The sequence below is a fragment of the Elephantulus edwardii genome, unplaced genomic scaffold (assembly GCF_000299155.1).
Source record: "Elephantulus edwardii isolate Elephantulus edwardi_28Jun2011 unplaced genomic scaffold, EleEdw1.0 scaffold00025, whole genome shotgun sequence".
In the NCBI taxonomy this organism is placed as follows: domain Eukaryota; kingdom Metazoa; phylum Chordata; class Mammalia; order Macroscelidea; family Macroscelididae; genus Elephantulus; species Elephantulus edwardii.
The window spans coordinates 17,401,883-17,418,865 of record NW_006399775.1 but is presented as its reverse complement, the minus strand read 5'-3'; the positions used below and the strand labels follow the sequence as shown (position 1 = coordinate 17,418,865).

At 36.9% G+C, this 16,983-nt stretch overlaps 1 protein-coding gene across 1 annotated transcript in view; it reads left to right on the top strand.

Annotated features, from left to right (window-relative positions):
* Nucleotides 1-13,260, top strand: part of RSF1 (remodeling and spacing factor 1) — a 149,460-nt gene extending 136,200 nt beyond the window's left edge. The window contains exons 13-16 of the mRNA XM_006882884.1: nucleotides 720-927; nucleotides 2,679-2,896; nucleotides 10,303-10,491; nucleotides 11,993-13,260. Coding sequence (XP_006882946.1) covers nucleotides 720-927; nucleotides 2,679-2,896; nucleotides 10,303-10,491; nucleotides 11,993-12,549 — 1,172 coding nt within the window. The 3' untranslated portion in view covers nucleotides 12,550-13,260. The remainder of the gene's footprint in view (nucleotides 1-719; nucleotides 928-2,678; nucleotides 2,897-10,302; nucleotides 10,492-11,992) is intronic.
* The last annotated feature ends 3,723 nt before the right edge of the window (nucleotides 13,261-16,983 follow it).

Here is a 16,983-nt window from a genome sequence, read left to right as displayed (position 1 = left end):
TATCAGACGCACCTTAGTCTCCAGAGAGACACCATTGCTCTTCAGTACTTTGGAGAGGTCCCTAACAGCAGACTTTCCCATGGCAGTGCGCCTTTATTAGGTGAATATAAAATAGAATTTGAAATTAATTTCATCAGAGAGCTATATATATTTATTATAAACACACCAGGAAAGGTTAACAATTAATAGGCTGTTGGTAGTTTAATTGAAGAAGTCTCTGTACATGTGCCTTATTGACATATTTGCTGCTGAATTCTCTTTTTTTTTAATACTGAAATCACACTGACCTCCTTCTAAAGCCATGTCCCAAGGACCGTTTTCAAGAGTAGATTTTCAAATGACTGATAATAGATACGGCATGTCTTTTGAGAGCGATGGAATTAGGTCTCATGAATATTCTATAATTAGTAATAGTAGTTACACAACTTGTGACTATACTAAAATACTTGGAATTTTACGCATTAAAGGATGAATCTTAACTGTTAATTGCCTCCATTAAAATAAGTTCTCTATATCGTGAACTTTTGTTCAGTAGGATAAATGAATACTAAACCTAAACCTCTTTTGAAGAAAACTGTTGACTGGCTGAATTGTCAGAAAACTTTATATAGGTAGGAAGAAAATTAAATCAAATGAAAAGCTGCTAAGAAAATACCACTTTCATCTAGAAATGAATGGTGGACTTTCAATAAATGTCAGTTCTCTCTCTTTCAACGCAGGAGTTGGCCGAGGAAAAGATATCTCTACCATCACTGGTCACCGTGGGAAAGATATATCTACTATATTGGATGAACAAAGGAAAGAAAATAAACGACCCCAGAGGGCTGCTGCTGCACGGCGAAAGAAACGCCGGCGACTAAATGATCTGGACAGTGACAGCAACCTGGATGAAGAAGAGAGTGAGGATGAATTCAAGATCAGTGATGGGTGCGTGGTCTGCCCTGATCATGTTCCCTCGAGTCAGGCTTATACACATCTAGCAGAGAAAAGCTTGGCTGCTATTAGGGGGTTTTTGTTGTGTGCACATGTAGCAGCATCATGTGCTGTAAAGGGTATTAAGGCAATTAAAATTGTGATTAACTGCAATTAAGCTTTCATTGGTAGAGAGCCTTCTTCCTATCCCTTTCTGAATCACCTTCTGAGCTCCTATTCCTTTTTGAGCCACCTTCTGAACTACAAAGTTGAAGAAGCATCAATGTTGATGAGAGGTTTCCAGTCAAATATAAGAAATAGATGAGTGTTTAAAGTCAGAACTATTTTCTTTTGACCCATAGAAATTGGGTTTGAGTAAAGGAATCCTGTTTTGAAGATGAAAATCCTAAATATTAAAATGATCCTACAAACTTTCTCTTCTCAGATTATTAGAGACAGTCATATAAAGATAAAATCATATTACAGATTGTTACTCGAGTACAGTAAAGTAGAAATCAAATCATTGGCTCAATGCAAAGAATATCAGGGAAAGTCTTATAGTGAAGTCTTAAGTGTGATGAATACAGTTTTAGTTTAGAAGCAGAGTGAAGATAAATTACATTTCATGCAGAGAAGTCTCATGTGCCAGGCAGCAAGGTATTAATCATCATAAAATAATTAGACTACTCAAGTGACTAAGGACATAAAAAAATTTGTGAATAAAATGGAAAATTCCTTGCAAGGGGGTTGTTGATGCTAGAAGCATAAATTTGTAGCTTGTTTTGTTTGTTATGCATACATCTTTTGGCTTTATCCTGAAGATTATTACCAAACCACAAAAAGTCTTTTTTAACAACAGAATAACTTGACACTTATGTTTCAGACTCCTGGCATTCATTTGAAGGAAATATTGATGGAAGTGTGACTAGAGATTAGAGGAGTTGAGATAATTGTTTAGGGAGTGGCATAGTCCATAGTGAGTTTCACTGCTAGCCTAAAGCCCACATAGTTCTGTTTGTTCAGGTCCACCATAGGCTCAATAGAAGAAAGATGGGCTATCTTCTGAGAGCCTCAGAAACCCATGGGAGGGTCAGGTGTCATTTGGTTCCAACCTGACAGCAATGGACGTTGAGGGCGTGTTATAGTCATGCAAGTAGGAGATGAGAAATGGGAAAAGGGAAAGAAGAATCAATTTTGAGGGATTATTTATAAGAGATAGACATAGGAGGAGTTGGTAATTGATCCACCTTGGGAAATAATACCAGGTTGTTAATCTGAGTTACTAAGGTGTACAGAGATAAGTTAGGTTGAGTTAAACAACATTATCGTGGCTGTGGTACTTTCAAGTCGGAATGGACTTACGGCTGAACCTCCAGTGGCTTTTCAGAGGCAGTAAATCGCATAGAAGGAAATTGCCCATTCTTAGCGCACAGAACAATTGGTGAATTCAAGCTGCATGCCTATGGGATTACAGCTTCTTACCACTAGTTACTAGTATTAGGGTATGTTTATTGGTTGGGGAATCATCCCAAGATGTCAAACAATTTATGCTAAAAATCACAATTGATCCCTCTTTACAACCATCCCCATGGAAAAAGTAGATTGCAAATCACTGTCATTTTAGAAAATGAAAACTTGATACAATCTTCTAGATATTTTTAACTAAACTTTGATTCACTGGAGTTAGTATAAGTAAAACTCCGCTCTTTCAAAGATAAATTTATAATTCAAAATTCAATCAAATTTATCTGGCTTTTCTTGAATAGGTCTCAAGATGAATTTGTTGTGTCTGATGAAAATCCGGATGAAAGTGAAGAAGATCCACCATCTAATGACAGTGACACTGATTTCTGTAGCCGTCGACTGAGGCGACACCCCTCCCGGCCAATGAGGCAAAGCAGGCGTTTGCGGAGAAAGACTCCGAAGAAAAAGTACTCAGATGATGATGAAGAGGAAGAATCTGAAGAGAATAGTAGAGATTCAGGTAAAAAATTAATTGTATCTGCATCGCATTAACTCAATAAATACTTAAAACTGCTGGGGTTAAAGATTATTAAAACAAAAATCCATTCATTTGTAATGTGACAATTTCCTGATAAAACATTTTGAGTTCTGTTCTTCCAATCTACCATCCTTTCCTCCAAGGAACACCCTTGCTGCACTCTCTGTAAGGTATATTTGTTTATGATATCCAAGGGTGGCGTCAGGATTGGTGGAAGATCTATTAGCATTCTGCGTTATGCAGATAACACAACCCTGCTTGCTGAAACTGAGGAGGACCTGAAACACTTGCTGCAGAGGGTTAAGGACTGCAGCCTTCAGTGTGGATTGAGGCTCAGTGTCAAATAGACAAAGATTCTCACCACTGGGCCAATTAACAGCGTCAGGACGGATGGTAAAGAGATTGGGATTATTAACAACTTTAGTCTGCTTGGCTCCACAGTCAACACTCTTGGCACCAGTAGTCAGGAAATAAAAAAATGTGTTGCGATGGGAAAGTCTGCTGTTAGGGACCTCTCCAAATTATTGAAGAGCAGTCGTATCACTCTGGAGACTAAGGTGCGTCTGATACAGGCTATGGTCTTTGTAATTACTTGTTACGCATCAGAGAGTTGGACACTGACTAGGAAGGATAAAAGGAGACTTGATGCCTTTGAGCTGTGGTGCTGGAGAAGAGTATTGAATATACCATGGACTGCCAAGAAAACAAACAGATTAATACTAGAGAGGGTTAAACCAGGCTGCTCCTTGGAGGCAAGGATTCTGGGGCTTTGTCTGACATACTTTGGACATGTTGTAAGGAGGGGCCAGTCCTTGTAGAGGGCCATCAAGCTTGGGAGGGTGGCGGGTCGGCGCAAGAGGGGAAGACCCCCTATGAGGTAGATTGATTCAGTGACTGGGGTAATCAGGATGGGTGTGTGAGAGGCAGTGTGATTGGCACAGGATAGAGCAGGGTTTTAGTGCTGTTGTACATAGGGTTACTATGAGTTGCAAGCAACTTGAAGGCACATAACAAATAACAAGAATATTTGTAATGAATAAGTCATTGATCAGACAAAATTCTATGATCTCTAGGCTTATTTCAGTTACCAAGGCCATTTTTTCTGGCTGTTGGTGGTTGTGTGCCGTTGATTCAGAACCAACCCATAGCAGACCCTGCAATGAGTTTTCAGAAGCAGAAAATCACACTGAGGGGATTGCAGTGCAGCTTCTCACCACTAGGCCGATGGAGCTCCCTGTTTACTAACTTCCAATCCCTAAATCTTGATTCCAACTTTTCCATTGAATTCACCAGTTATTAATGCATCGTGATTGCATATCTGATCATTTTAAGACTGTAGAATTTGTTAGATATCCTTAACTTCATCTTTCATTTTACTGTTTGGTTCATAAATTTGAATAATAGCTATATTTACAGGTCTTTCTTGTATATATATATTATTATATATTATCCTTTTACTGATAATACAGTATTTCAAGATCAATGTTGTTGTCCCCCCCCCTTTTAACATTCTAGTTTAACTTCTGTTGAAGAAATCAATACTGGTTAGCATTTAGTTGTCAAGGCAAAAATTTCAGGTTTAGGTTATAGGCCTAAAGAAAATAAAACTCTTTGAAACCTGACTAACCAATCTTGAAAACATATACACTATTGTTTCTCCTCATACATGGAGGAAAATCCTCCTTTTTTAAATTGAAAAGATAAAGGCCCCCTGTACACATAATTGCAGGACAATCAAAGCCACATTTGTTTTTCTCTTTTGTAACATAAAACTATCAACAACATTCTGACTTAGGAATTAAAAATTAAATAAAATATCATAGTTTAATAGCAGGAAACAACCAAACCACACACATGTTTTTATAAAGAAACCACTAATATTACAAAATTTGAAATTAAGCACAGGGTCTGTTATAACACTTTTCTGTGAAATATGGAGTATATTAATAGACTGTGTACTTATTTTTTATTTTTGCACTATTTCAGGATAGATCTTGAGCTATTCTTTTTTATAATGGATGTGACACCATTTCTCTTTAATTTGTCATTCTTGGCATAATAGACATGATTATATGATTCAAAATAGTTTATACCAGTCCATTTCAGTTCAGTAATGCCTAGGATCTTGATCTTTATGCAACTTTTAATAACTTCCAGGGGTTTTTGTTCATATTTTTTACATTCCACAATACAGTTTTTAATGTCATTAGTAAGTACATTATTCTCATGTTGAGTCATGCCACATCAGTAAATGAAGTTCCTTCATTGCATAAAAGACCAAAATGGATGTCAGAAGAGACTCTGAATATTGCACTGGAGAGCTGAAAAGCCAAAGCAGAGGAAGAAATCAAGACATTAAGGAGTTGAATAGGAGATTTCAAAAGGCTGCACAACAAGACAAAGTAAAGTATTATAATGAAATGTGCAAAGAGCTGGAGTCAGAAAAATTTAAAAAAATTAAGAAATCAGCATTTCTTAAGCTCAAGGAACTGAAGAGGAAATTCACCCTGGAGTTGCATTACTTAAGGATGCTTTGGGTAGACTATTGAGTGATCCTGCAAGTATTAAAAGAAGATGGAAAGAGTATACAGAGTCATTATATCAAAAAGAATTGGCAGACACAGAAGAATTTATTGAAACTACATATGATCAAGAGCCTATGGTGATGAAGGAAGAAGGAAGAAGTTCAGACTTCTTTGAAAGAATTGGCTAAGAATAAGGCCCCAGGAATGGATGGTATAACAATTGATATATATTTCATTTAACAGATGCTGCCCTAGATGTGCTCACCAAGTTGTGCCAAGAAGTCTGGAGAACAACCACTTGGCCAGTTGACTGGAAGAGATCTATATTTGTTCCCATTTCAAAGAAAGGTTATCACACATAGTGTGGAATCATCGAACAATATCATTAATCTCACATGCAAGCAAGATTTTGCTGAAGAATATGCAAAAAAGACTGGAACAGCACATCAACAGAGAACTACCAGAAGTGCAGGCTGGATTTAGACAGGGCCCTGGTACTAGGGATATTGTAGATAATGTTATATGGCTCTTGGGTGAAATCAAGGCGTACAGAAGAATGGCTGTCTTTGTTTCATGGATTATGCAAAGGCATTTGACTTTTTGGATCATAACAAACTGTGGCTAACTCTGACAAGAATGGGAATCCCAGAATACTTGATTGTGCTAATGCAAAACCTATACTTGGATCAGGAGTCAGTTGTCAGAACAGAGCAGGGGAACACCGCATGGTTCAAAACTGTGGAGGGTGTATGCCAGGGCTATTATCCTGTCTCTATAGCTTTTCAATCTTTATGCAGAACAGGTTATCTGGGAGGCTGGGCTCTGAGGATAAATGTGGCATCAGGATTAGTGAAAGATTCATCAACAATCTGCATTATGCAGATGACACAATCTTGCTTGATGACACAATCTTGCTTGCTGAAACTGAAGAGGACCTGAAGCACTTGCTGTGAAAGGTCAGGGACTGTAGTCTTCAGTTTGGATTGAGATTCAATATCAAGAAAACAAAGATTCTAACCACTGGGCCTATTGGCTGCTTCATAATGAATGGTGAAGAGATTGAGATTGTTCACAGTTTTGGTTTCCTTGGATCCACAGTCAACACTCTTGGCAGCTTCGTAATGAATGGTGAAGAGATTGAGATTGTTCACAGTTTTGGTTTCCTTGGATCCACAGTCAACACTCTTGGCACCAGCAGCTAGGAAATTTTAAAAAAAGACGTATTGCGATGGGAAAATCTGCAGTTAGAGACCTCTCTAAAGTGCTGAAGTGCAAAGATGTCAGTCTGGAGACTAAGGTGCGCCTGATACATGCCATAGTCTTTGCAATTGCTTGCTATGCATCGGAGAGCTGGACAATGACTAGGGATGATAGAAGGAGAATTGATGCCTTTGAGCTGTGGTGTTGGAGAAGAGTACTAAACATACCATGGACTGCAAGGAAAATGAGCAGGTTTGTCCTGGAGAGGGTGAAGCCGGGCTGCTCCTTGGAGGCAAGGATTCTGACACCTGACATACTTTGGACATGGTGCAAGGAGGGACCAGTCCTTAGAGAGGGATGTCATGCTTGGGAGGGTGGAGGGACAGTGCAGGAGGGGAAGACCCTCAGTGAGATGGATTGATTTCACTGACTGGAGTAATTATGGGGGCAGGTGTCAGAGATGGTGAGATTGGCACAGGATAAGGCAGAGTTTAGGGCTCTTGTACATAGGGTCGCTATGAGTCACAGGCACATATAACAACAACATTGGATAAAACATTGTCCATGTCAAGGTAGGCGTGAGACAGCTACTCTTCTGTGTTATATTTTAAGTGCTTTCTGTGCTGAGGATCTGCTTTTACAACACTGTATCAGAGAATGTTGTACAAGTATACAGAAGATTTTCATGGGCCCATTTTTCAGAAGTAGATGGCCAACACTACTTCTTAGACTGCCTTAGTCTAGAAGCTGTGCTGAAATCTGTTCACCTCTCTGGGGTTGGAAATACCAGGAGCTTAGTTTCCAGCATCCTAGAAACACAAAAAGTAACCATGGTACATCTAACTCACAGATAAGTGTGGGATTTCCTTTATGTTTTACATTGTTCATTATGTCTGGTTTTTCCTAGCCCAGGATCTAATACAGAATTACACATTGAATTTATTTGTGTCTCTATTCTATTTTTCTCTGAAATGATCCTCAAATGTTGTGTGTCTCTACACTTTGATTTTTTTGTAGAATACATAACAATTACTTTTTAGAATATATCTGAACTTCAGGCTTTATAATTTTTAGCTAGATTATCACAGAATGTAATATTGTTTCTCACAGAGTCCTTCACTAATACTGTTTTCTCTTTGTCATTAATAACTAATTTAAATCCTTGAGTGCTTCAAGACTTCTCCAAAATAGTGAAGAGAAAACCTACCAACTGGAAAAAAAATATTTAGCAGAAACATACCCAAAAATAGACTTGATCTCTAAAATTTCTAGAAAATTCAGCACCTCAGTACCAGCAAAAAAGAGAGAAACAATCTAGTTTAAAAATGAACAAAGGACTTGAGTAAAAGCCATTTCAGACAGTCAACAAACGTGAAGAAATGCTTACGATCATCAACCATACAAAAAAACAAAACCTACTGCTTTGGAATGGATTCCACCTCATGGAAACCCTTGTTGGATTTCTGAGCAGGCTAATCGTTAGGGCAGAAGGTTGCTTTATTTCTCTCCTGAGTAGTGGCTAGTCTATTCAGACCGCTGACCTTTTTTTTTTGACAATTCAACATGTGATATACCACCATCACTCTTCATTGGACATTTGAGACATGCAAATCAAAATGGTATTAAAGTTTAATACAGAAAACAGGAAGTACTGACAAGTATATGGAGAAACTGTAATTCTTACATGGCTAGTTGTGGTGGTGGTTTTGCTGCGTACCATCAAGTCAGAACCAACCCATAGCTGACCCTGCAGTGGGTTTTTGGAGGCAGTTAAATCAAATGTGAGGCGATTGCCCATCCTCCTGCGGAGCAGCTGATGGACCGTAAAATATGGAAGACAATAGAACATTTCTATAAAATGTTGGCACTAGAAATATTTTATCCAGCCATCCTACTACTAGCAATGTATTCTAACAAATTGTACCAGGCATAAATAGATATATGCCTACTTATGTTTATTGCAGCATTGTTAAGAAAACAACTAGGTAGGAACAACCTAAGTGCCTGTAAATGAATGGATAAACTCTCTTTTATGAAAACAGTGGAATACTAAGCAACAATCCAGAACAGTGAAGAAATCACGAAGCTCCTCATGATGAAGATAAACCTGGAGGTTATTACGCTGAAATAAATTAACAACAAAAGTACAGCTGTTTAAGTAATACTAAGTATAGGACAGATTTCAAAAGAAAGAAACCATTTTTGATAGGTGGAATGAAAGGTGAGGAATTAGTAACAATAAAAGAATTTAAGAAATTCTTTCGCTTAACTGGTTTTAACACCCATTAACGATATTTTTAACTTAACATTTTTTAAATTTTGTTTTATTATTTTGTGGTCTATAAGGAAAGCACTTTCCCCTCTTTATCTGTTAGTTTGTACTCATGAATTCTTCATTTATAGTCTATGAGTATAGTCTATTACCATCACTATTTAAGCTCCTTTTTTTCAGTTTTGACTGTAGACCCCCAACCCCAGACTATTGATTTGCCATTTTTAAGCACATGAAGAAAACATTTGAAGAACAACAAAACAGGTTCTGATAGTTCAGTGGAACTTGATAGCACTCTTGGAAAAACAACCTGGACACAGTGCCACAGTCAGTGAGCTCTGTTTAACAATGCACTGAGACAGTAAGCAACCCTGTGTGTTAAACTTAGCAGATTTTCATTTCACACAGGGAAAAAAGCCCAGGAATGAAACTCTCGAAATTTGTGCTGCTTTGGAAAAGACTCACCAATTTCTGTGGCTAGAAGGCCTATCCTCTGTGATCTATCATAAAGGTAACGACAGTAGCAACATAGAGGACTAGCACGTTGTCAGGAGGCATAATATTAAGGATGCGATTATTTTTTTTTTTTAAGTATAAAGCATTTTTTAATCTTCCAGATTGACTGTTAATAACATACAGTTAAGGAGTTTGTCATTAAAAACTCTAATGGGGAAAAAAATCTCTCACAGATAAAACTCATTGTTTTTATCAAGAAAGTAAGGGACACTTAAAAGTTATTGTGGGACAGACATGTCTGATTATCCCAAGTTCACAAGAATAGTCTCCATCCACAACACAAAACCAATTTTGATGAAGCCAGACCTGTGTCAGCAATCCCCTCACCTACCAGTTCTAACAGCAACCATCGCTCCAGGGCTCTCACTGCTCTACTGCTAGGTCTACTAATCAGTTGCAGTGGCTGCACAGAACTTGGGACAGTACTCAAGATGATAGCATTTATAATGGAAGTTAATGTTACATTTTAGATTAAAAACAGGACAGCTGCTCAGCTTAGCTTTAGGTCTAGGTTATCTCATTGGCACAGGAATCTCTGTGACCCCAAAGACTCAGGCCGCATTCTCTGCTACTTTCTTTCTGGTAGAGAGATTCCCTTCTTTTGCCACTAAACCTGCTCAGTTTAAGCCTGGTGAGATGACAAGGCTAACCAATCCCATCATCACTATCCCACACACCTTTTTTGCATACTCCCATCCAGCAAAAGGCAAAGCCGATGACTGGGTAAGCCACTTGAAAAATCAGCCTATCCCACATTCACTTGACAATATTTATAACTAAACTCTACTAATAGCTTTACTTAATAACCTAATGTTGCCATGTATTTACTTAATAGATTGAAATTCTACACTTCTCACTCTTTCCTTTTTGAACAGAAAGTGATTTTAGCGACGATTTTAGTGATGATTTCATAGAAACGAGGCGAAGACGGTCAAGGAGGAACCAGAAAAGACAAATTAATTACAAAGAAGATTCAGAAAGTGATGGTTCCCAAAAGAGTTTACGACGTGGTAAAGAAATACGACGTGTTCACAAGCGCCGGCTTTCCAGCTCAGAGAGTGAAGGTACGTAAGCCACTCCCATCCACAGAGGCTTGGACAGGCAAAAATAGAAATTAGGAAGTTTAGATTGTAAAGCTGTACTACTTTTTGAATGTCAAATAACATAATAAAGTTTTCTATAAAACCCCCTATTCTGTCCTTGGTCAGTAATTATGGTTTATAAAAATGATATTTGTTAAAGTCTCCATTATATTAAATTCTTTGCTGAAATTTTAGAAGATCTCAGAAGATGATGATCTGAGTAAGAATTCTGCTTTTATTATTCATGGCTCTCTGAAATAAATCTTTATGTCTGGAAAACTAAGTAGTTCCCACATGGTTGACTAAACAGATAGATCTCAAAACTAATGTATCTAAAATTGAGTTATTGAGTGAATGAGGAACTAAATTTTGTATATTAGTTTATACTCAATTTGTATATTAATACATGAGATATATATATACCACAGGAATAAATATATATTAATATATATTCAGTACAGCCACATGTGACTAGTAACTACCTTATTGGACATCATATTAGGCTTTTATATAGACTGGGATTTAGTCTATGTGAGATGAAAACCAGTTTAAGATCTTATAAGCAAAGGGATAATGCTATTTGACTTATTTTTAACTTGTTATGGCTTTTGGGTCTTGAATGGTTTGAAGGAATAAAAAACAGAAGCCTAGCTGGAAAGCCCTTGAAATAATCCAAGATTGGTGGGTGGGACTGTGGCAGTATGGGTGAGACACACTTTGAAAACAGACCCAAGTGTTTACTACGAGTTTGGATAATAAAAGAAAGAAACAAGTTAGCGTGACAGGCCAAGACCAACTGTGCAAGTAGAAGGATACAGATGTCAGTACCTCAGAAAGTAGAGACTAGAAAGGAGCAAGTTTGGAGGGGGTGATTAGGAACTCAGTTTCGGATACATTGGTGAGCTACCAGTTTAGATATTCATACGGAGTGAGTGGTTGAGAAGTTCCACGAGTCTAGAATTTAGGGATCACTTCAAAACAACTCTGGTAATCATCAGCATACAGATGCTATACCAAGCTACAAGAAGGGTAAAATAATCTGGTATTTAAGAAGTGAAGACCTAAAATGTATCTAATGATGTGGGATGGACATTTGCATAGTGTTGAAAATGTCAAGAGTAGGGTTCTCAGTGTTAATGTTTTCTTTGTTAGTACATGTACATGATTTTTTAATATGAGGCTAGTGGGAATGCTTTTTTTTTTTTTTTTTTTTTTCATTTAAAACCCACCTATCTTCATTTGACTTGAGTATCAGATGAGTCGAAAACGACTTGACGGCACATAACAACAAGGTCATAGATAAGATACACTGTGAATCATTCGACATTATAATGGGACTGAGAGACATAGGTTAAGTATTAAAGAGAGATTTTTATGAGTTTATCTGTAAGCAGGAGTTGGGTTGAATATGGGAGCAAAAAGAATTACCTAGATCTGTTTATTGTTAACTCTGTCAATGGCTTAAATGTGCTGTTTATTCTAGAGAGCTATATGTCCAAGAACTCTGAAGAGGATGAGCTGGCTAAAGAATCAAAAAGATCTGTTGGAAAGAGGGGCCGAAGCACAGATGAGTATTCAGAAGCAGATGAGGAGGAGGAAGATGAAGGCAAAAAATCCCGGAAGCGGCTACATCGGATTGAGACTGATGAAGAGGAGAATTGTGACAGTGCTCATAGAGATGCAGGGAGCCAGCCCAGGGGCTTACCCTCAGAACCAGAGAGCACCAAGAAGCCCTACCGGATAGAAAGCGATGAGGAAGAGGACTTTGAAAATGTTGGAAAGGTGGGGAGCCCATTGGACTATAGCTTGGTAGATTTACCTTCTACCAATGGACAGAGCCCCGGCAAAGCCATTGAGAACTTGATTGGCAAACCAGCTGAAAAGCCTCAGACTCCCAAGGACAATAGCACAGCTGGTGTGAGCCTGGCTGCCAATGGGACAAGTGGTGGGCAGGAGGCTGGAGCTCCAGAAGAGGAGGAAGATGAGCTTTTGAGAGTGACTGATCTTGTTGATTATGTCTGTAACAGTGAACAGTTATAAGACTTCCCCCACCTCATTTTTATGCTAATTTATTCCACGGTAGCTCTCACACCAGCGGGCCAGTTATTGAAAGTTGTTTTATTTTTCTTAGAAAACTCCACTACAGAATGACTTTTTAGAAGAAAAATTTCAACAAACCCTGAAGTCTTTCTGTGAAGTGACCAGTTTTGAACTTTGAAGATAAATAATTGCTGTAAATTCCTCTTGATTTTCATTTTCCAAGTTCATGGTCCTTGATAATTTCATTCATGGGAAAAAAAAATCTTATTATAATAACAACAAAAGATTTGTATATTTTTGACTTTATATTTCCTGAGCTCTCCTGACTTTGTGAAAAAGGGTGGATAAGAATGCATTCCGAAAACTGTGAGGGCCCAAAACAGAATTTAGGGGTGGGAGAAAGCACTTGTGCTTTAGCTTTTTCATATTAAATATATATTCTATTTAAACATTCATGGCATAGATGATGATTAACAGACTGTTTGAGATTTCAAGTCTGTATTGTTGCAGTTGTCAGATTGTAGATAACATCATACATAAATCATCACTTAGTAACTGCCTTCACGAAATCAACTTGTTTACTATTGGAGATAACCACACTTAATAAAGAAGAGATGGAGGAAGGACCATCATAAAGAACTCTAACCTAAGTTTCTGTTTTAGCGGAGTATCTTGTTTTAAAAAAAGAAAAAAGAAAAAAATCATCTGAAAGTATTTGTATAGTAAAATGTATAATGAAGCTTTGACAACCAGATTGTGCTACAACAGATTCAGCTTTATGCATTGATGATGAGATGGCCTTTAAAATACTACGTCTAATGGAGATTTATTAGTAGTTGAGGGTGGTCTTTCTTAATGTTTAAGTGACTGTAAACTTTGCAGATAGGATGTAATCTTGTTTTCTGGCCACTTGATATCTAAATATATGGGATATCATTTTGAAAGAAATACATCTATACATAAACATAAATGAAGAGAATCTAAGCTGTTATTAATGTTTAGCACATTTGAAGGTGGGGAAGGGATTTTCAGGTGAATTTTAACTGGTCTATTCTTGCCCTTGCTATCTACTTCAAATTGAAGTCTACAAAAAAAGCAGTTCCTTTGGGAGGTTTTTAGTTTGATTTTAGCATGTGTGTGTGTGAGTGTGTATGTGTGTGTTGGAATTTTCTATCTGCCTGGATATATTAGCAGATTTTGAATGTAGTTTTGGCCTTTGGCCATTAGACTTCCATTATAATTCATCAGTAGTCACATGACCAACATAGGGTTGAGTGAGAACTGCCAATATAATTAAATTATTAGGCATGACATCCATTCCAAACATCTCAACACTTTAAAGAAGATAAGCCTTTGTTCCACTTAAAAGGGGTTTGTAACTAAATATCTAACGTGTGACACTAAAACATGAATTTGTTTTATTTTGTTATTTACAGCTGTAAAATTTCAGGCAGAGCCATAACATTGTACAAAATATAGCACTTGTTATTAAACCTTGACTCTCAATTCTGATACCTTCAGCCATTACTTCTGTGAATACTTTAGCCCTGGGATTTGTGTTTCTCTGTTCCAGTGCTGTGTCTATTGCCGGCAATAGACACACTGTATCTGCTGCTGGCCCAAGGATTCATTCATTTTTCTTTCCAAATTAAGCATTATTTGTGCTAGTAAGTGTATACTGAAGCACTTCTCATTTTTATTAAAAAGCTGGCATTAGATTTGCATTATAAATACCTCTAGAAACTTTATACTCCTTCATTACCTTCCTCAACAGGTATTGCCCCTAAATTTGGCCTTGAAAGTTTATAGCTGTTGTTTTTCAGTTGATGTTGGTTCTTTTTGTTTGTTTTGTTTCACTTTAGTTCTGTAGCACCTGCCCATTAATATTTTTGCTTTGATTCTAGTTATGTCTGTATCTGTATAAAAAAAATAAAATAATGAAAGCAGCCTAAAAATAGGATGTACCAATAGCATGTGGTTCCAAGCAAGTTGTGATTTTTGTTGTGAGACAGTGTACCCTTGGAGGGAGGGAAGGGTTGTGAAATGGAGTATGTAAGCATCATATTCACATACAAAGCCTCCTTTCCGTTTCCTAGCTATTTTCCTTTCATTTATCTGAAAGTCAGTTAAGAAATGTAGCCTTTTTGAAGGATTCCTACTAGTAAAAGGTTAATTATTAGGCTATGTAGATGACCTTTTCAATTCCCCCCACACACACACTCCCTCTGCTGTTTTGATCATGTAGCAGGTAAAGCCACTACGGTGTGGAAATTCATGTGCCCTTTTTCTACCTCTAGACACATCAGCTCCTGTTTCCACCTCTTAGTTCTACTTCTCAGCTAAGCAGTTAAGCAAAAGTGTTAAATGAGTAGATCATTTCAGCAGGAAGCCTGCTATGAAATAAGGATTTCTTTTTATCCCTCTGACAAAGGTACTTTTTATCATGGTAAAGGCTGAATATTCCATTTAGCAAATGTCCCACCTAAGGATTGCACCACCACTTTTACTGCCTGATACTTCACATACTTGAGTAAGTATGGACTTGGTTCTAACCATACCTTCTGATTAAACCCCTGATCTGTGGTTATTTAGAAAGAATACATTCCAAACAACTGATTCTTAACAAAATATTATTATGGCAGTAGAGTGATTATAAGTGATTACATTTTGAACAATTATAAAATAGTTTGCTGTTTCGTGTTTAGATTTAGTCTTTCAGAGTCTGTTCACTGGAATAATCAATTTAAATATGCTTTGAAGAAGTTAAGGGAAAATTAAAACATTTAGAAAAGTAAATATCTTTTATCCAAATATATATGGTCATTACAAACTAGAGGAAGTGTAGGAAAGCAGCAGTTCTTCTGGGGTTGAGACCATATTGGAGCCTTGCCTGAGCAATCACCATGGACTTGAGTTTGTAATAGATGCTACACAATAGAGGCCTTAGTGTTTTAGGAGTCCTGTTTTAGGAGTACTCGTTAAGTGCTCTGATAACAGAAAGGTCAGTAGTTCACACCTACCATCTGTTCTGTAGAACAAAGATCCAGCAGTGTGCTCCTGTCAAAATTTATGGCCTTGGAAACCTTATGGGGCTGTTCTGCTCTGTCCTGTAGGGTTGATATGAATTGGAAATTATTCTGCGGCATAGAAATGCAATATTTTAAATTCCCTCTAGAAAAATATGAATTGGACCCCAATACAAAATTCCATTCTATTATGAATGTATTAAAAGGGAAGTATAATTTCAGTATTCAGAATTTTAAGAAAATGAATCCAATTTTCACAACGCAAAATCTTTGAATTAAGATATATATATGTATATATATATATATATTTCTTGAAAAGGACACAAACAAAAGAAATACATTGGATTTTCTAGACTTGTGTTGTTTTAATATAAAATATTTTCTGCTTTTGGCACATTATGCAAAATGATGACAGAGAAACTTTCAAGAATACCCTGGTATGTGTGTTTATTTTAGGTTCCAAAGAGACATAAAGGAGAATTTAATTTTTAATAGGTTCATGTCTATCAGTTACCATTTGTTTTAAGAAAATAAGTTTCCTGCCAAAGAATAAAGAACTTTGAATGTTAAAGAAGTTGTGGGGGGAAAAGATTTTTTTAAAAAACTAATTATATATAAAAGGATATTACGCACTGTTTCTGTTTAATTTTTGTTTGCTGTAATCCATCCCAGAATACACATTTGAGCAAAGTACACATTTTAAGAAAAATATGGACCTCTGCTTGTTATATAAAGTTAAGATGGTGGGAAAATGTAAAAATATTTTTAAGTGAGATTTCCTTTGACATAAGGAATGCCTTTGCAACTTTTGTTTATAGACATAAGTTTAAACTATCCACTAGTTCGGTCTACAATAAAACTGTTTGATCTACAAGTTTACTAGTCAGAAGAGTGTTAAAATCACCCTTCCCCAATACTGGGACAGGTCCAAAACTTAAAGGGTTGCTTCTCAGGTATAGAATCTGATTGTGTTTAAAGATGACCCAGATCTTTCTGGTGTTCTGTTCTTTAAATATGTGTGTGTGTGTCTGTGTGTGTGTGTGTGTGTGTGTGTGTGTATGCACCCACCCATACATAAAAGCATTAGAAGAAATAATCCTTTGAAATCATAGAAAAATAAAACAAATATTTGCATCTGATACGAAATTATGAACAACATTTAACTACAAAAAGTCTAGAGAAAAATTGTGACCTTCTTTGACATTTTCAAAATAATAATTCTTGCTTTTCCAAGAAGCAGACAATGCCAAGACTGCCTATCTGCTATAACCTACTTATTTTTTGTTTTAATAAGATCCATTTCAAATCTTCCCTTGGAATAAATGAACTCCTATTTCACCCTCTGTTCCAGACCTATCTTTGAAGTGGCAAACTAGCTGCTGATTTGCTGTTTTTATACCAATCCTGA